The sequence below is a fragment of the Salvelinus namaycush genome, unplaced genomic scaffold (genome assembly GCF_016432855.1).
Source record: "Salvelinus namaycush isolate Seneca unplaced genomic scaffold, SaNama_1.0 Scaffold128, whole genome shotgun sequence".
In the NCBI taxonomy this organism is placed as follows: Eukaryota; Metazoa; Chordata; class Actinopteri; order Salmoniformes; family Salmonidae; genus Salvelinus; species Salvelinus namaycush.
In genome coordinates this window covers 174,028-196,193 of record NW_024057986.1, presented here as the reverse complement: position 1 = coordinate 196,193, position 22,166 = coordinate 174,028, and the positions used below count along the sequence as shown (strand labels likewise).

The 22,166-nt window shown below is 46.3% G+C and overlaps 1 protein-coding gene across 1 annotated transcript in view; it reads left to right on the top strand.

Annotated features, from left to right (window-relative positions):
- Nucleotides 1–21,225, top strand: part of LOC120036272 (steroid hormone receptor ERR2-like) — an 85,968-nt gene extending 64,743 nt beyond the window's left edge. The window contains exons 5-6 of the mRNA XM_038982751.1: nt 12,331–12,600; nt 20,981–21,225. Coding sequence (XP_038838679.1) covers nt 12,331–12,600; nt 20,981–21,225 — 515 coding nt within the window. The remainder of the gene's footprint in view (nt 1–12,330; nt 12,601–20,980) is intronic.
- The last annotated feature ends 941 nt before the right edge of the window (nt 21,226–22,166 follow it).

Genomic DNA, 22,166 nt, shown 5'->3' with positions numbered 1-22,166 from the left:
TTACCTACCAAACACTCCAAACACATCCCAGGTAGAGGGACTATATTACCTAACCAACCACTCCCAAACACATCCCAGGTAGGGGGGACTATATTACCTAACCAAACACTCCAAACACATCCCAGGTAGAGGGACTATATTACCTAACCAAACCACTCCAAACACATCCCAGGTAGGGGACTATATTACCTAACCAAACCACTCCAAACACATCCCAGGTAGGGGGGACAATATTACCTAACCAAACCACTCCAAACACATCCCAGGTAGGGGGGACTATATTACCTAACCAAACCACTCCCAAACACATCCCAGGTAGAGGGGACTATATTACCTAACCAAACCACTCCCAACACATCCCAGGTAGGGGGGACTATATTACCTAACCAAACCACTCCAAACACATCCCAGGTAGAGGGACTATATTACCTAACCAAACCACTCCAAACACATCCCAGGTAGAGGGACTATATTACCTAACCAAACCACTCCAAACACATCCCAGGTAGAGGGGACTATATTACCTAACCAAACCACTCCAAACACATCCCAGGTAGGGGACTATATTACCTAACCAAACCACTCCAAACACATCCCAGGTAGGGGGACTATATTACCTAACCAAACCACTCCAAACACATCCCAGGTAGAAGGACTATATTACCTAACCAAACCACTCCAAACACATCCCAGGTAGGGGGGACTATATTACCTAACCAAACCACTCCAAACACATCCCAGGTAGAGGGACTATATTACCTAACCAAACCACTCCAAACATATCCCAGGTAGAGGGACTATATTACCTAACCAAAACCACTCCAAACACATCCCAGGTAGAGGGACTATATTACCTAACCAAACCACTCCAAACACATCCCAGGTAGAGGGACTATATTACCTAACCAAACCACTCCAAACACATCCCAGGTAGAGGGACTATATTACCTAACCAAACCACTCCAAACACATCCCAGGTAGAGGGACTATATTACCTAACCAAACCACTCCAAACACATCCCAGGTAGGGGGACTATATTACCTAACCAAACCACTCCAAACACATCCCAGGTAAGGGGGACTATATTACCTAACCAAACCACTCCAAACACATCCCAGGTAGAGGGACTATATTACCTAACCAAACCACTCCAACACATCCCAGGTAGAGGGACTATATTACCTAACCAAACCACTCCAAACACATCCCAGGTAGGGGACTATATTACCTAACCAAACCACTCCAAACACATCCCCAGGTAGAGGGACTATATTACCTAACCAAACCACTCCAAACACATCCCAGGTAGAGGGACTATATTACCTACCAAACACTCCAAACACATCCCAGGTAGAGGGGACTATATTACCTAACCAAACCACTCCAAACACATCCCAGGTAGAGGGACTATATTACCTAACCAAACCACTCCAAACACATCCCAGGTTAGAGGGACTATATTACCTAACCAAACCACTCCAAACACATCCCAGGTAGAGGGACTATATTACCTAACCAAACCACTCCAAACACATCCCAGGTAGAGGGACTATATTACCTAACCAACACTCCAAACACATCCCAGGTAGGGGGACTATATTACCTAACCAAACCACTCCAAACACATCCCAGGTAGAGGGACTATATTACCTAACCCAAACCCACTCCAAACACATCCCAGGTAGAGGGACTATATTACCTAACCAAAACCACTCCAAACACATCCCAGGTAGGGGGACTATATTACCTAACCAAACCACTCCCAACACATCCCAGGTAGGGGGACTATATTACCTAACCAAACCACTCCCAACACATCCCAGTAGAGGGACTATATTACCTAACCAAACCACTCCAAACACATCCCAGGTAGAGGGACTATATTACCTAACCAAACCACTCCAAACACATCCCAGGTAGAGGGACTATATTACCTAACCAAACCACTCCAAACACATCCCAGGTAGAGGGACTATATTACCTAACCAAACCTCTCCAAACACATCCCAGGTAGGGGGACTATATTACCTAACCAAACCACTCCAAACACATCCCAGGTAGAGGGACTATATTACCTAACCAAACCACTCCAAACACATCCCAGGTAGAGGGACTATATTACCTAACCAAACCACTCCAAACACATCCCAGGTAGAGGGACTATATTACCTAACCAAACCACTCCAAACACATCCCAGGTAGAGGGACTATATTACCTAACCAAACCACTCCAAACACATCCCAGGTAGAGGGACTATATTACCTAACCAAACAACTCCAAACACATCACAGCTAGAGGGACTATATTACCTAACCAAACCACTCCAAACACATCACAGGTAGAGGGACTATATTACCTAACCAAACACCTCCAAACACATCCCAGGTAGGGGGACTATATTGCCTAACCAAACCACTCCAAACACATCCCAGGTAGGGGGACTATATTACCTAACCAAACCACTCCAAACACATCCCAGGTAGAGGGACTATATTACCTAACCAAACCACTCCAAACACATCCCAGGTAGAGGGACTATATTACCTAACCAAACCACTCCAAACACATCCAGGTAGAGGGACTATATTACCTAACCAAACCACTCCAAACACATCCCAGGTAGAGGGACTATATTACCTAACCAAACCACTCCAAACACATCCCAGGTAGAGGGACTATATTACCTAACCAAACCACTCCAAACACATCCCAGGTAGAGGGACTATATTACCTAACCAAACAACTCCAAACACATCACAGCTAGAGGGACTATATTACCTAACCAAACCACTCCAAACACATCACAGGTAGAGGGACTATATTACCTAACCAAACACCTCCAAACACATCCCAGGTAGGGGGACTATATTGCCTAACCAAACCACTCCAAACACATCCCAGGTAGGGGGACTATATTACCTAACCAAACCACTCCAAACACATCCCAGGTAGAGGGACTATATTACCTAACCAAACCACTCCAAACACATCCCAGGTAGAGGGACTATATTACCTAACCAAACCACTCCAAACACATCACAGGTAGAGGGACTATATTACCTAACCAAACCACTCCAAACACATCCCAGGTAGGGGGACTATATTACCTAACCAAACCACTCCAAACACATCCCAGGTAGAGGGACTATATTACCTAACCAAACCTCTCCAAACACATCCCAGGTAGAGGGACTATATTACCTAACCAAACCACTCCAAACACATCCCAGGTAGAGGGACTATATTACCTAACCAAACCACTCCCAACACATCCCAGGTAAGGGGGACTATATTACCTAACCAAACCACTCCAAACACATCCCAGGTAGAGGGACTATATTACCTAACCAAACCACTCCAAACACATCACAGGTAGAGGGACTATATTACCTAACCAAACCACTCCAAACACATCACAGGTAGAGGGACTATATTACCTAACCAAACCACTCCAAACACATCCCAGGTAGGGGGGACTATATTACCTAACCAAACCACTCCAAACACATCCCAGGTAGAGGGAATATATTACCTAACCAAACCACTCTAAACACATCCCAGGTAGGGGGACTATATTACCTAACCAAACCACTCCAAACACATCCCAGGTAGGGGACTATATTACCTAACCAAACCACTCCAAACACATCCCAGGTAGGGGGACTATATTACCTAACCAAACCACTCCAAACACATCCCAGGTAGGGGGACTATATTACCTAACCAAACCACTCCAAACACATCCCAGGTAAGGGGGACTATATTACCTAACCAAACCACTCCAAACACATCCCAGGTAGAGGGACTATATTACCTAACCAAACCACTCCAAACACATCCCAGGTAGAGGGACTATATTACCTAACCAAACCACTCCAAACACATCCCAGGTAGGGGGACTATATTACCTAACCAAACCACTCCAAACACATCCCAGGTAGAGGGACTATATTACCTAACCAAACCACTCCAAACACATCCCAGGTAGAGGGACTATATTACCTAACCAAACCACTCCAACACATCCCAGGTAGAGGGACTATATTACCTACAGAGCACTCCCAACACATCCCAGGTAGAGGGACTATATTACCTAACCAAACCACTCCAAACACATCCCAGGTAGGGGGGACTATATTACCTAACCAAACCACTCCAAACACATCCCAGGTAGAGGGACTATATTACCTAACCAAACCACTCCAAACACATCCCAGGTAGAGGGACTATATTACCTAACCAAACCACTCCAAACACATCCCAGGTAGGGGGACTATATTACCTAACCAAACCACTCCAAACACATCCCAGGTAGAGGGACTATATTACCTAACCAAACCACTCCAAACACATCCCAGGTAGAGGGACTATATTACCTAACCAAACCACTCCAAACACATCCCAGGTAGGGGGGACTATATTACCTAACCAAACCACTCCCAACACATCCCAGGTAGGGGGACTATATTACCTAACCAAACCACTCCCAACACATCCCAGGTAGAGGGACTATATTACCTAACCAAACCACTCCAAACACATCCCAGGTAGAGGGACTATATTACCTAACCAAACCACTCCAAACACATCCCAGGTAGAGGGACTATATTACCTAACCAAACCACTCCAAACACATCCCAGGTAGAGGGACTATATTACCTAACCAAACCTCTCCAAACACATCCCAGGTAGGGGGACTATATTACCTAACCAAACCACTCCAAACACATCCCAGGTAGAGGGACTATATTACCTAACCAAACCACTCCAAACACATCCCAGGTAGAGGGACTATATTACCTAACCAAACCACTCCAAACACATCCCAGGTAGAGGGACTATATTACCTAACCAAACCACTCCAAACACATCCCAGGTAGAGGGACTATATTACCTAACCAAACCACTCCAAACACATCCCAGGTAGAGGGACTATATTACCTAACCAAACAACTCCAAACACATCACAGCTAGAGGGACTATATTACCTAACCAAACCACTCCAAACACATCACAGGTAGAGGGACTATATTACCTAACCAAACACCTCCAAACACATCCCAGGTAGGGGGACTATATTGCCTAACCAAACCACTCCAAACACATCCCAGGTAGGGGGACTATATTACCTAACCAAACCACTCCAAACACATCCCAGGTAGAGGGACTATATTACCTAACCAAACCACTCCAAACACATCCCAGGTAGAGGGACTATATTACCTAACCAAACCACTCCAAACACATCCCAGGTAGGGGGACTATATTACCTAACCAAACCACTCCAAACACATCCCAGGTAGAGGGACTATATTACCTAACCAAACCACTCCAAACACATCCCAGGTAGGGGGGACTATATTACCTAACCAAACCACTCCAAACACATCCCAGGTAGGGGGACTATATTACCTAACCAAACCACTCCAAACACATCCCAGGTAGAAGGACTATATTACCTAACCAAATCACTCCAAACACATCCCAGGTAGAGGGACTATATTACCTAACCAAACCACTCCAAACACATCCCAGGTAGAGGGACTATATTACCTAACCAAACCACTCCAAACACATCCCAGGTAGAGGGACTATATTACCTAACCAAACCACTCCAAACACATCCCAGGTAGAGGGACTATATTACCTAACCAAACCACTCCAAACACATCCCAGGTAGAGGGACTATATTACCTAACCAAACCACTCCAAACACATCCCAGGTAGGGGGACTATATTACCTAACCAAACCACTCCAAACACATCCCAGGTAAGGGGGACTATATTACCTAACCAAACCACTCCAAACACATCCCAGGTAGAGGGACTATATTACCTAACCAAACCACTCCAAACACATCCCAGGTAGAGGGACTATATTACCTAACCAAACCACTCCAAACACATCCCAGGTAGGGGGACTATATTACCTAACCAAACCACTCCAAACACATCCCAGGTAGAGGGACTATATTACCTAACCAAACCACTCCAAACACATCCCAGGTAGAGGGACTATATTACCTAACCAAACCACTCCAAACACATCCCAGGTAGAGGGACTATATTACCTACAGAGCACTCCCAACACATCCCAGGTAGAGGGACTATATTACCTAACCAAACCACTCCAAACACATCCCAGGTAGGGGGGACTATATTACCTAACCAAACCACTCCAAACACATCCCAGGTAGAGGGACTATATTACCTAACCAAACCACTCCAAACACATCCCAGGTAGAGGGACTATATTACCTAACCAAACCACTCCAAACACATCCCAGGTAGGGGGACTATATTACCTAACCAAACCACTCCAAACACATCCCAGGTAGAGGGACTATATTACCTAACCAAACCACTCCAAACACATCCCAGGTAGAGGGACTATATTACCTAACCAAACCACTCCAAACACATCCCAGGTAGGGGGGACTATATTACCTAACCAAACCACTCCCAACACATCCCAGGTAGGGGGACTATATTACCTAACCAAACCACTCCCAACACATCCCAGGTAGAGGGACTATATTACCTAACCAAACCACTCCAAACACATCCCAGGTAGAGGGACTATATTACCTAACCAAACCTCTCCAAACACATCCCAGGTAGGGGGACTATATTACCTAACCAAACCACTCCAAACACATCCCAGGTAGAGGGACTATATTACCTAACCAAACCACTCCAAACACATCCCAGGTAGAGGGACTATATTACCTAACCAAACCACTCCAAACACATCCCAGGTAGAGGGACTATATTACCTAACCAAACCACTCCAAACACATCCCAGGTAGGGGGACTATATTACCTAACCAAACCACTCCAAACACATCACAGGTAGAGGGACTATATTACCTAACCAAACCACTCCAAACACATCCCAGGTAGGGGGGACTATATTACCTAACCAAACCACTCCAAACACATCCCAGGTAGGGGGACTATATTACCTAACCGACTATTTGTTGTCTGCTGTCTGTTAGGGCTCTATGAGAGAGATAACTGCTGTCTGTTAGGGCTCTATGAGGAAGATAACTGCTGTCTGTCTGTTAGGGCTCTATGAGGAAGATAACTGCTGTCTGTTAGGGCTCTATGAGAGATAACTGCTGTCTGTTAGGGCTCTATGAGAGAGATAACTGCTGTCTGTTAGGGCTCTATGAGAGAGATAACTGCTGTCTGTTAGGGCGCTATGAGAGAGATAACTGCTGTCTGTCAGGGCGCTATGAGAGAGATAACTGCTGTCTGTTAGGGCTCTATGAGAGAGATAACTGCTATCTGTTAGGGCTCTATGAGAGAGATAACTGCTGTCTGTTAGGGCTCTATGAGAGAGATAACTGCTGTCTGTTAGGGCTCTATGAGCGAGAGCTTTAAGCTCCACCACAGACAAAGCAGACCTCCATTGTACAATATTTAGTGAACTGTATTTACTGCACTATAAAACTACCTTCTGGTACTGACAACCAGACAGAGATAATACCGTCTGGTACTGACAACCAGACAGAGATAATACCTTCTGGTACTGACAACCAGACAGATATAATACCTTCTGGTACTGACAACCAGACAGAGATAATACCTTCTGGTACTGACAACCACACAGAGATAATACCTTCTGGTACTGACAACCAGACAGAGATAATACCTTCTGGTACTGACAACCAGACAGAGATAATACCTTCTGGTACTGACATCCAGACAGAGATAATACCTTCTGGTACTGACCATGAGACAGAGATAATACGTTCTGGTACTGACAACGAGACAGAATCCGACCATCATTCCTGGTGAGACAAAACCGTGACTCGTCAGTAAGAAAAAAAAAAGGGGCGAGGGCAGAGGAAGAGGAAGAGGGAGAGAAGGAGAGAGAGAGAGAGAGAGAGAAAAGGGGTGAGCAGAGGAAGAGAGAGAGAGAGAGAGAGAGAGAGAGAGAGAGAGAGAGAGAGAGAGAGAGAGAGAGAAAGGGGAAAGTATAGAAACAGTTGATAAAATATAAAGAATTAAATATGTTATCAATGATATGTATTTATAAATACATACTTCATTGATAACACAGCGTCCCATCGCCATTTGTTGATCCGCTAGTCCTCACTATAGCACCCCAACCCGCCAATCTCCCAATGTGTGTGTGTGTGTGTGTGGCGGATGTCTTCTATCAGTGTAGTGTGTGTCAGATTAGAAGCCTGAATCAATACCCCTCGCATTCAGAGAGCTGATTACTATCTGCTAATCAATGAGACCCGACCACTCTTCTTTATCTCTCTCCTCCTCTCTCTCTCTCTCTCCTCTCTCCCTCCTCTCTCCCTCCTCTCTCCCTCTCCCTCTATCTCTCCCTCTCCCTCTATCTCTCTCTCTCTCTCTCTCTCTCTCTCTCCCTCTCTCTCCCTCTCTCTCTCTCTCTCTCTCTCTCTCTTCCTCTGCCCTCACCCCTTTTCTCTCTCTCTCTCTCTCTCTCTCTCTCTCTCTCTCTCTCTCTCTCTCTCTCTCTCTCTCTCTCTCTCTATCTCTCTCTCTCGTCTGTATAAAACTTGGTATTTAGGATATCTAGTCAAGGTGGTTGATGGGTTGCAGTTGATGGGGGAACGAATATGTCTGTTTTATGTCTGTTTTATGTCTGTTTTTGTCTCTGTTAATAAAAAGCCCTACATACGTTTTGATTGATCGATCGATTGATTTGACTAGCAAATATCTCCTCAGTGTGAAGGGAGGGACCAATGATATACCCAGCCAGATCGCTCAAGATTGACTTCGAAATTGGACGTCTATCCATGTCCTGAGGATGTCGTAAAAATGCCTTTAAAACCGTAACTTTAACACTATCCCAAACCTTAACACTTAATTGTAACCCTTAACTTCGAAATTTGACGTTTGACGCATCTTAGAAATTTGACGATTGGGTTCGATCCCAGGCTATGTCGCAGCCGGCTGCGACCGGGAGACCCATGAGGCGGTAAACAATTGGCCCACAGCTATACAGATATACTGTGTCTATGGTTCAGACCATCCAGGAAATAGCTTTTGTTGATGTTTACTGATGTCAACCAGATGGAAGCTCTCATTCTATCATTTATGATGTTATTCTGGTGAACAATGATTTATTTTGTCTTCTAGGGCAACATACTGTATAATGACAGAAGATAAACTGAATGTATCTAATTATAGACAAGTTTACTAACAAATAGCCCACTAAGATGTCGTAAATTACAGTATAAGCAGAAACACATGCCTATCTAAACAAAGGCCTGTCAAACAATCGTTCCGCCATCTCTGACATGTTCTATATTAACGGGTCAGGGTCGGCTACGGGCCTCAGATTTTCACTTTATCACATATAGTCAGGCAGTCGCGTGCGGGTCGTTAGCTATTGCGAGCGGGTGAACAAACAGCTGACCCACGCATCACTAACACACACACGCTCACACAAACACACACATCAACACATGTACACACACACACAGCCCTTAAACACATGGAGTTTGAGCTAGCTAACGTGACTGCGGAGTGAGAACAGAGGGCTGAGTACACATGGGTATATGAGCTAGCTGTGACATGTCATTTGTAGAGTCACAATACGATTGTTAGTCGTAAAATGCTACATTACAAGATCCCCCAAAAAAACACTCTTGCTGATTGTATCAATGAACTGTAACACAAAGCAGTAATCAAATCAAATTGTATTTGTCACATGAGCCGAATACAACAGATGAAATGTTTACTTTACAAGCCCTTAACCAACAATGCAGTTTTAATAAAATACCTAAAAAAAAAAATTATAGATAAGAATAACAAATAATTGAAGTGCAGCAAATATTCGGGGTAGCCATTTGATAAGCTGTTCGGGAGTCTTATGGCTTGGGGGTAGAAGCTGTTTAGAAGCCTCCTGGACCTAGACTTGGCGGTAGCAGAGAGAACAGTCTATGACTAGGTTGGCTGGAGTCTTTGACAATTTTTAGGGCCTTCCTCTGAAACTGCTTGGTATAGAGATCCTGGATGGCAGGAAGCTTGGCCCCGGGGATGTACTGGGCCGTGCTCACTATCCTCTGTAGGGCCTTGCGGTCTGAAGACGGGCAGTTGCCATACCAGGCAGTGATGCAACCCGTCAGGATGCTATTGATTGTGCCACTGTAAAACCCTTTGAGGATCTGAGGACCCTTGCCAAATCTTTTCAGTCTCCTGAGGGGGAATAGGTTTTGTCGTGCCGTCTTCACGACTGTCTTGGTGTGCTTGGACTATTTTAGTTGGTTGGTGATGTGGACGAGCTCTCAACCTGCTCCACTACAGCCCCGTCGATGAGAATGGGGGCGTGCTCAGTCCTCCTTTTCCTGTAGTCCACAATAATCTCCTTTGTCTTGATCACGTTGAGGGAGAGGTTGTTGTCCTTGCACCACACGGTCAGGTCTCTGACCTCCTCCCTATAGACCGTCTCATCATTGTCGGTGATCACTGTTGTGTCATCAGTAAACTTAATGATGGTGTTGGAGTCGTGCCTGGCCGTGCAGTCATTAGTGAACAGGGAGTACAGGAGGGGACTGAGCACGCACCCCTGAGGGGCCCCCGTGTTGAGGATCAGCGTGGCGGATGTGTTGTTACCTACCCTTACCACCTGGGGGCGGCCCGTCAGGAAGTCCAGGATCCAGTTGCAGAGGGAGGTGTGTTTGGCCCTGCGGCCTTGTGAACGTTGCCATGTTTAATGATCTTACTCACATCGGCTGCGGAGAGCGTGATCACACAGTCGTCCGGAACAGCTGATGCTCTCATGCATGTTTCAGTGTTACTTGCCTCGACGCGGGCGTAGAAGTTATTTAGCTCGTCTGGTAGGCTCGTGTCACTGGGCAGCTCTTGGCTGTGCTTTCCTTTGTAGTCTGTAATAGTTTGTAAGCCCTGCCACATCCGAGGAGCTTCGGAGCCGGTGTAGTACGATTCGATCTTAGTCCTGTATTGATGCTTTGCCTGTTTGATGGTTCATCGCAGGGCATAGCAGGATTTCTTGTAAGCTTCTGGGTTAGAGTCCCGCACCTTGAAAGCGGCAGCTCTACCCTTTAGCTCAGTGCGAATGTTGCCTGTAATCCATGGCTTCTAGTTGGGGTATGTGCGTACAGTCGTCCTCGATGCACTTATTGATAAATCCAGTGACTGATGTGGTGTACTCCTCAATGCCATCAGAAAAGTCCCGGAACATATTCCAGTCTGTGCTAGCAAAACAGTCCTGTAGCTTAGAATCTGCTTCATCTGACCACTTTTTTATAGAACGAGTCACTGGTGCTTTAATTTTTGCTTCTAAGCAGGAATCAGGACGATATAATTATTGTCAGATTTGATCAAATGGAGGGCAAGGGAGAGCTTTGTACACATCTCTGTGTGTGGAGTAAAGGTGGTCTAGAATTTTCTTTGCATTAAAGAGACCGGCCACTAGGAGCGCCGCCTCTGGATGAGCGTTTTTCTGTTTTCTTATGGCGGTATACAGCTCATTGAGTGCGGTTTTAGTGCCAGCATCGGTCTGTGGTGGTATGTAGACAGCTACGAGAAATACAGATGAAAACTCTCTTGGTAAATAGTGTGGTCTACAGCTTATCATGAGATATTCTACCTCAGGCGAGTAGAACCTCGAGACTTCCTTAGCTATCGTGCACCAGCTGTTGTTTACATAAATGCATAGGCCCCCGCCCCTTGTCTTACCAGAGGCTGCTTTTCTGTCCTGCCGATAGAGTGTGTAACCCGCCAGCTGTATGTTCTTAATGTCGTCATTCAGCCACGACTTGGTGAAACACAAGATATTACAGTTTTTAATGTCCGGTTGGTAGGATATACATGCTTTCAGTTCAGTTATTTTCCAGCGATTGAACGTTAGCTAGCAGGACAGAAGGCAAGGGCAGATTAGCCACTTGTCGCCTGATCCTCGCATGGCACACTGATCGATTTTCCACGAAATCTCAGTTTCCTTCTCCAGTGAATAACGGGGATCTGGGCCTGGTCGGGGGTCAATATTATTATCCCTCCCGTCCGACTCATTGAAGAAGAACTCGTCGTCCAGTTTGAGGTGAGCAATCGCAGTTCTGATGTCCAGAAGCTCTTTTCAGTCATAAGAGACGGTAGCAGCAACATTACGTACAAAACATATTACGAACAACGTGAAAAAACTAACAAAATAGCATGGTTGGTTAAGAGCCGATAAGACGGCAGCATTCTCCTCCGGCGCCATCGAATGGAGTATACAGGGTACAAAGCCAATGTGCGGGGGGCACAGGTTAGTCGATCCAATTATCCTATTCCTGATAAACCTACATCTTTAAATATCTGTGTCTCCCTCCTCTCCCAGGATTCTCCAGCCTGTCTCTGGCAGACCAGATGAGTCTACTGCAGAGTGCCTGGATGGAGATCCTGGTCCTGAACATCGTGTTCCGCTCGTTGGCCTGTGAGGAGGAGCTGGTGTATGCTGAGGACTATGTGGTTGATGAGGAGCACGCTCGTCTATCTGGCCTGCTGGACCTGCACGTTGCCATCCTGCCTCTGGTTCGACGCTACAAGAAGCTGAGCATGGAGAAGGAGGAGTTTGTCACACTTAAAGCCATCGCCCTCTCCAATTCAGGTAGGACACGGACACACACACACACACACACATACGCACACAAACACTATACACACACACAGACATGCACTCAGAAGAGGCAAGGACATCCACACACACACACACACACACACACACACACACACACACACACACACACACACACACACACACACACACACACACACACACACACACACACACACACACAAACACACTAATATAAACCTATTGTCAAAACGAGACACAGGAAACAGTCCCCCCCCCCTGAAGCTTGACAGTAGGGTACATCTGAATGGTAAATCTCTAATAAATCTGCTATCTGACATATAATTAAAACAAACAAAGAAATGAAACAAAACAATTGATGTTCTATCTGACCTCCACACAGACGGTCTGAGATAAGCAAGGGGACGAAAGGGTTGGCAACACGGCTCTTTAATTAAATAACTCTATAGTGTGTGTGTGTGTGTGTGTGTGTGTGTGTGTGTGTGTGTGTGTGTGTGTGTGTGTGTGTGTGTGTGTGTGTGTGTGTGTGTGTGTGTGTGTGTGTGTGTGTGTGTGTGTGTGTGTGTGTGTGTGTGGATGTCCTTGCCTCTTCTGAGTGCATGTCTGTGTGTGTTTAGTGTGTGTGTGATTGTCAGTGTTCTCTTTCTCTCTCTCTCTCTCTCTCTCTCTCTCTCTCTCTCTCTCTCTCTCTCTCTCTCTCTCTCTCTCTCTCTCTCTCTCTCTCTCTCTCTCTCTCTCTCTCTCTCTCTCTCTCTCTCTCTCTCTCTCTCTCTCTCTCTCTCTCTCTCTCTCTCTCTCTCTCTCTCTCTCTCTCTCTCTCTCTCTCTCTCTCTCTCTCTCTCTCTCTCTCTCTCTCTTCCCCGCTTTATCTCCATAACAGGCAACAAGCTCTCACAGTCTCACTGCAGAAATAGATGTTTTTCCACGTTTCACCAAACAACAAATTTTGAAGTTGCTCTAAATGTCCAATTTCAAAGTTGCAAAAACAATTGGAATTGAAGACGAGACCCTCGGTGCCGGAGCTAGCGGATTAAAGTGCTCACTGTTGCCCCTAGTGGTGAAATCCTGTATTTAGGCTCACCGCTCCACATAAAGGTCAAAGGTGAAATAAACTCCAGACGTTTGAGTCATATTAGGCACACAGAAGCAACTCTACGGTTAAGTTAAGGCATTAATTCTGACTAGGTTAAGGATTAACCTTTTACACTCTATAGGGATACATTGAAATGTTTCTTACAGAAGACATCTGAAAAAGCATAACCATGGTAGCAATTGAAAAAGGAACATTTTGGAGATCACGGGAAAATTATTAGACTAAAAGGTGAGGACACAACAGTTCACCTGACAAAGATAGAATCCAAACTTTACACGGTTGATTTCATGTGCATTTTACATTTACTGTATTTTTCACTCCATTTGTTGATAAAATCTGAAAATACTCTGGATACATTCAGTAACATGAATATTCCTGGAAAATGAGGAGTAGGTGCAACATAAGACAACAAAAAAAGACAATAGTTTCAATGACAATGAAGAGGTGACTCCGGGATGCTGGCCTTCTAGGCAGAATTGCAAAGAAAAAAAACATATCTCAGACTGGCCAATAAAAATATAAGATTAAGATGGGCAAAAGAACACAGACACTAGACAGAGGAACTCTGCCTAGAAGGCCAGCATCCCGGAGTCGCCTCTTCACTGTTGACGTTGAGACTGGTGTTTTGCGGGTACTATTTAATGAAGCTGCCAGTTGAGGACTTGTGAGATGTCTGTTTCTCAAACAAGACACTAATGTACTTGTCCTCTGGCTCAGTTGTGCACCGGGGCCTCCCACTCGTCTTTCTATTCTGGTTAGAGCCAGTTTGAGCTGTTCTGTAAAGGGAGTAGTACACAGCATTGTACGAGATCTTCAGTTTATTGGCAATTTCTCGCATGGAACAGCCTTCATTTCTCAGAACAAGAATAGACTGACGAGTTTCAGAAGAAAGACCTTTGCTTCTGGCCATTTTGAGCCTGTTAACCAACCCACAAATGCTGATGCTCCATACAGTGGCTTGTGAAAGTATTCACCTCCTTGGCATTTTTCCTATTTTGTTGCCTTACAACCTGTAACATTCGATGTTTTGAACCGCCATCGATAAGAGACATTACTGTGCAGCCGTCTTCATCGACCTGGCCAAGGCTTTCGACTCTGTCAATCACCACATTCTTATCGGCAGACTCAACAGCCTTGGCTTCTCAAATGACTTCCTCGTATGGTTCACCAACTACTTCTTTGATAGAGTTCAGTGTGTCAAATCGGAGGGCCTGTTGTCCGGACCTCTGGCAGTCTCTATGGGGGTGCCACAGGGTTCAATCCTCGGGCCGACTCTTTTCTCTGTATACATCAATGATGTCGCTCTTGCTGCTGGTGATTCTCTGATCCACCTCTACGCAGACGACACCATTCTGTATACTTCTGGCCCTTCTTTGGACACTGTGTTAAAACAAACCTCCAGGAGCTTCAACATCAATTTGATGTTATTTTAATGGATGAAAAATTAGCTTTTCTTTCAAAAACAAGGACATTTCTAGGTGACCCCAAACTTTTGAACGGTAGTGTTTGTAAATAAGATATTTCTGCATTTAATTTTCAGTACTTTTGCAAACATTCTGCAAATGTACATCCCGGGGACTTGCAAAAATGACACATTTGGAATTGAATCTGAAGTGATCTCTCTGTAACAACAGCTGCCTGCCAGCCCTCCACAGTACTGTATATTAGCCTGCCAGCCCTCCACAGTGCTGTATATTAGCCTGCCAGCCCTCCACAGTGCTGTATATTAGCCTGCCAGCCCTCCACAGTACTGTATATTAGCCTGCCAGCCCTCCACAGTGCTGTATATTAGCCTGCCAGCCCTCCACAGTACTGTATATTAGCCTGCCAGCCCTCTACAGTGCTGTATATTAGCCTGCCAGCCCTCCACAGTACTGTATATCAGCCTGTCAGCCCTCCACAGTGCTGTATATTAGCCTGCCAGCCCTCCACAGTGCTGTATATTAGCCTGCCAGCCCTCCACAGTGCTGTATATTAGCCTGCCAGCCCTCCACAGTACTGTATATTAGCCTGCCAGCCCTCCACAGTACTGTATATTAGCCTGCCAGCCCTCCACAGTGCTGTATATTAGCCTGCCAGCCCTCCACAGTGCTGTATATTAGCCTGCCAGCCCTCCACAGTACTGTATATTAGCCTGCCAGCCCTCCACAGTGCTGTATATTAGCCTGCCAGCCCTCCACAGTGCTGTATATTAGCCTGCCAGCCCTCCACAGTGCTGTATATTAGCCTGCCAGCCCTCCACAGTACTGTATATTAGCCTGCCAGCCCTCCACAGTGCTGTATATTAGCCTGCCAGCCCTCCACAGTACTGTATATTAGCCTGCCAGCCCTCCACAGTGCTGTATATTAGCCTGCCAGCCCTCCACAGTACTGTATATTAGCCTGCCAGCCCTCCACAGTACTGTATATTAGCCTGCCAGCCCTCCACAGTACTGTATATTAGCCTGCCAGCCCTCCACAGTACTGTATATTAGCCTGCCAGCCCTCCACAGTACTGTATATTAGCCTGCCAGCCCTCCACAGTACTGTATATTAGCCTGCCAGCCCTCCACAGTACTGTATATTAGCCTGCCAGCCCTCCACAGTGCTGTATATTAGCCTGCCAGCCCTCCACAGTACTGTATATTAGCCTGCCAGCCCTCCACAGTACTGTATATTAGCCTGCCAGCCCTCCACAGTGCTGTATATTAGCCTGCCAGCCCTCCACAGTACTGTATATTAGCCTGCCAGCCCTCCACAGTACTGTATATTAGCCTGCCAGCCCTCCACAGTACTGTATATTAGCCTGCCAGCCCTCCACAGTACTGTATATTAGCCTGCCAGCCCTCCACAGTACTGTATATTAGCCTGCCAGCCCTCCACAGTACTGTATATTAGCCTGCCAGCCCTCCACAGTACTGTATATTAGCCTGCCAGCCCTCCACAGTGCTGTATATTAGCCTGCCAGCCCTCCACAGTACTGTATATTAGCCTGCCAGCCCTCCACAGTGCTGTATATTAGCCTGCCAGCCCTCCACAGTACTGTATATTAGCCTGCCAGCCCTCCACAGTACTGTATATTAGCCTGCCAGCCCTCCACAGTGCTGTATATTAGCCTGCCAGCCCTCCACAGTACTGTATATTAGCCTGCCAGCCCTCCACAGTACTGTATATTAGCCTGCCAGCCCTCCACAGTACTGTATATTAGCCTGCCATCCCTCCACAGTACTGTATATTAGCCTGCCAGCCCTCCACAGTACTGTATATTAGCCTGCCAGCCCTCCACAGTACTGTATATTAGCCTGCCAGCCCTCCACAGTACTGTATATTAGCCTGCCAGCCCTCCACAGTGCTGTATATTAGCCTGCCAGCCCTCCACAGTGCTGTATATTAGCCTGCCAGCCCTCCACAGTATATTAGCTTTAAACAAGGAAAACAGGGTCTGTCAAAAAAAATTGTTAAGTGAAGCCGAATGAACATTGGGGCTCCATGTGGTCCCCCTACTGATCAATAACTGTTTGGAGGGTCCCCCTACTAATCAATGACTGTTTGGAGGGTCCCCCTACTAATCAATAACTGTTTGGAGGGTCCCCCTACTAATCAATAACTGTTTCAAGGGTCCCCCTACTAATCAATAACTGTTTCGAGGGTCCCCCTACTAATCAATAACTGTTTGGAGGGCCCCCCTACTAATCAATAACTGTTTTGAGGGTCCTGCCCCCCTACTAATCAGTGACTGTCTGGAGGGTCCTGTCCCCCTACTAATCAGTGACTGTCTGGAGGGTCCTGTCCCCTTACTAATCAGTGACTGTCTGGAGGGTCCTGTCCCCCTACTAATCAATGACTGTCTGGAGGGTCCTGTCCCCTTACTAATCAGTGACTGTCTGGAGGGTCCTGTCCCCTTACTAATCAGTGACTGTCTGGAGGGTCCTGTCCCCCTACTAATCAGTGACTGTCTGGAGGGTCCTGTCCCCCTACTAATCAATGACTGTCTGGAGGGTCATGTCCCCTTACTAATCAGTGACTGTCTGGAGGGTCCTGTCCCCTTACTAATCAGTGACTGTCTGGAGGGTCCTGTCCCCTTACTAATCAGTGACTGTCTGGAGGGTCCTGTCCCCTTACTAATCAGTGACTGTCTGGAGGATCCTGTCCCCTTACTAATAATTGACTATCTGGAGGGTCCAGCCCCCCTGCTAACCAGTGACTATCTGGAGGGTCCAGCCCCCCTGCCAATCACCCTACTAATCAGTGACTGTCTGGAGGGTCCTGTCCCCTTACTAATCAGTGACAGTCTAGAGGGTCCAGCCCCCCTGCTAATCAGTGACAGTCTGGAGGGTCCAGCCCCCCTGCTAATCAGTGACAGTCTGGAGGGTCCTGTCCCCTTACTAATCAGTGACAGTCTGGAGGGTCCTGTCCCCTTACTAATCAGTGACAGTCTGGAGGGTCCTGTCCCCTTACTAATCAGTGACAGTCTGGAGGGTCCTGTCCCCTTACTAATCAGTGACAGTCTGGAGGGTCCAGCCCCCCTGCTAATCAGTGACAGTCTGGAGGGTCCTGTCCCCTTACTAATCAGTGACAGTCTGGAGGGTCCTGTCCCCTTACTAATCAGTGACTGTCTGGAGGGTCCTGTCCCCCTACTAATCAGTGACAGTCTGGAGGGTCCTGTCCCCTTACTAATCAGTGACAGTCTGGAGGGTCCTGTCCCCTTACTAATCAGTGACAGTCTGGAGGGTCCTGTCCCCTTACTAATCAGTGACAGTCTGGAGGGTCCTGTCCCCTTACTAATCAGTGACAGTCTGGAGGGTCCAGCCCCCCTGCTAATCAGTGACTGATTGAGGGCCTTTTTCTCCTGCTTCCTGCCTGACATACTGAGAAATGAAAAATGCTGAGCAGGGAGCTTTCTCTTTAGTCTTCAGATGACAAACTCCTCACGAGATGAATGAGAGGGAGGGAGGGAGGGAGGGAGGGAGGGAGGGAGGGAGGGAGGGAGGGAGGGAGGGAGGGAGGGAGGGAGGGAGGGGAATAACGGAATGAGGAGAGAGGAAGGATCACAGAGGAAAAACAGAATGAGAGGTGTATATGTGTGTGTGTCTGTGTGACAGCTCTGGAAATGTATGGCCATTAATTTGGTCATTAGCGCAGTATCGACGCGATTGACGCCAGCCTGCTGACGGATTATATGGAAATTGTTTCTTGAAAGTTAGTTATGCACTCTGCCCCTCTCTCACTAACACACACACACACACACATACACACACACACATACACACACACGCCGCGGAGAAGGATCACATCGGCATTAACATGAAGGGCCAAATGCAGAGTGGAGCGGAACACATGTACGGTCCACGTAGCCTAGTTAATGTCCCCTGATAGAAAGGTAATTTACACAGAAGATAGCTGGCTGCCTGGTAACAGACAAAAACAGTCAGTTAAGAATGTAATTAGCTCTCTACTTTATGTTTTTCTGCCTCATTTACATGTTCTGTTTTCTACTGCTCTATTTTTAAAGTACTCTGTTCCTGATTCTCTGGAATTTTGGTCATAAAATGTAGGGATTTGACACTTCATTTATAAACAGGTAGCCCCCTTGGTGAGTCAGCCAGTCATTTATAAACAGGTAGTCCCCTTGGTGGAGTCAGCCAGTCATTTATAAACAGGTAGCCCCCTTGGTGAGTCAGCCAGTCATTTATAAACAGGAAGTCCCCTTGGTGGAGTCAGCCAGTCATTTATAAACAGGAAGTCCCCTTGGTGTGTCAGCCAGTCATTTATAAACAGGTAGCCCCCTTGGTGGAGTCAGCCAGTCATTTATAAACAGGAAGTCCCCTTGGTGAGTCAGCCAGTCATTTATAAACAGGTAGTCCCCTTGGTGGAGTCAGCCAGTCATTTATAAACAGGAAGTCCCCTTGGTGGAGTCAGCCAGTCATTTATAAACAGGAAGTCCCCTTGGTGTGTCAGCCAGTCATTTAGAAACAGGAAGTCCCCTTGGTGGAGTCAGCCAGTCATTTATAAACAGGAAGTCCCCTTGGTGTGTCAGCCAGTCATTTATAAACAGGAAGTCCCCTTGGTGAGTCAGCCAGTCATTTATAAACAGGAAGTCCCCTTGGTGAGTCAGCCAGTCATTTATAAACAGGAAGTCCCCTTGGTGTGTCAGCCAGTGTCTCGTTAAAATCAGTCAAGTAGACTTTCTATGAAGTGGAGGTTTGCTGTGTGTTTTTTGGGTTGGTTTTTTATTTTAGGACTGTTGTTTTTAAGGGGACAGCTTTCTCTTTCTGATGGAAATTAAGGCCATCTGCAGCTAGAGTTGAACGATACCCTGCTAATGCACACGCACACACGCACGCACACACACACACACACACACACACACACACACACACACACACACACACACACACACACACACACACACACACACACACACACACACACACACACACACACATACAGCTAATGCAGTCATCTGAATTAATTAGTAGATGAGACTATATGGTCCGGGATACAAATATATTTTTCCACCCTCTTATCCACAGTATATTTAGATTTATACAGTCTTACCGTCCTCTCCCTGGAGTCTCAGTGCACACCTTTATTTAAGTCCAGTGATTAACTATAAACTAAAGAGAGAGAGAGAGCTTTTCAATAAAAATGATGCTTGCTAAAAAGTTGCCACAGAATTTAAAGTGGGGTGGAATAATTGTGAACCACCAAGTTTTTATTTGCGGACTACTTTTTGTTTGCATTAAGTAAAAGGCATCCAAAGGTTATTTATTTTTCTCTCTACCTCACCTCTTTTGACCTCACCTCTCTCTCCCCCTCCCTCTCTCTCTCTCTCTCTCTCTACCTCACCTCCCTCTCTCTCTCTCTCCCCCTCTCTTTCTCTCTCTCTACCTCCCTCTCTCTCTCTCTCTATCTCACCTCTTTTTACCTCACATCACCTCTCTCTCTCTCTCCCTCTCCCTCTCCCTCTCTCTCTCTCTCTCTCTCTCTCTCTCTCTCTCTCTCTCTCTCTCTCTCTCTCTCTCTCTCTCTCTACCTCTACCTCTACCTCACCTCTTTTTACCTCACCTCTCTCTCCCTCTCTCTCTCTCTCTACCTCACCTCTCTCTCTCCCCTCTCTTTCTCTCTCTCTACCTCCCTCTCTCTCTCTCTACCTCACCTCTTTTTACCTCACCTCTCTCTCTCTCTCTCCCTCTCTCTCTCTCTCTCTCTCTCTCTCTCTACCTCACCTCTTTTTACCTCACCTCCCCCTCCCTCTCTCTGTCTCTCTCTCTACCTCTCTTTCTCCCCCTTCCCTCCTCCTTCTCTCTCTCCTTCTAGACTCCACGCATATAGAGAATGTGGAGGCTGTTCAGCGGCTCCAGGACTCTCTCCATGAGGCCTTACAGGACTTAGAAGGTGCCCACAACACGGAGGACCCTCGGCGGACAGGAAAGCTGCTGATGACCCTTCCCTTGCTCCGTCAGACCGCCGCCAAGGCCGTGCAGCACTTCTACAGCGTCAAGGTGCAGGGAAAAGTGCCCATGCACAAACTCTTCCTGGAGATGCTGGAGGCCAAGGCTTGATATTTGGGTCGGGGAGGCTTGAATGACAGCTGCATCGCCCAATGAGGATGAAGGACAGCCCCCCTGAATAGGAGGGTTGATGCCATGGAGACCTATGACAGTGACATTATAACGCTGATAGTTGTTTCTATGGAACGAAATGAATGAGGAATAGAGGGAAACGAGACAAACTGATTTTAAGGGTGAATATTAAAACGCTGTGGGATATAGTCATGTATATAAAGATGCTGTGTACAGAACTGCTGTTATAATCAGAGACTCTTCGGTCTAGATCACCTGTAACTACTGAGAGGTTTGGTTTCTTCTCACCTTGTGAATAGGAATAGTATGATCTGATCGATCTGATTGGTTAGAGCTACTCAAGTATCTGATCGATCTGATTGGTTAGAGCTACTCAAGTATCTGATCGATCTGATTGGTTAGAGCTACTCAAGTATCTGATCGATCTGATTGGTTAGAGCTACTCAAGTATCTGATCGATCTGATTGGTTAGAGCTACTCAAGTATCTGATCGATCTGATTGGTTAGAGCTACTCAAGTATCTGATCGATCGGATTGGTTAGAGCTACTCAAGTATCTGATCGATCTGATTGGTTAGAGCTACTCAAGTATCTGATCGATCGGATTGGTTAGAGCTACTCAAGTATCTGATCGATCAGATTGGTTAGAGCTACTCAAGTATCTGATCGATCTGATTGGTTAGAGCTACTCAAGTATCTGATCGATCTGATTGGTTAGAGCTACTCAAGTATCTGATCGATCGGATTGGTTAGAGCTACTCAAGTATCTGATCGATCTGATTGGTTAGAGCTACTCAAGTATCTGATCGATCTGATTGGTTAGAGCTACTCAAGTATCTGATCGATCGGATTGGTTAGAGCTACTCAAGTATCTGATCGATCGGATTGGTTAGAGCTACTCAAGTATCTGATCGATCTGAT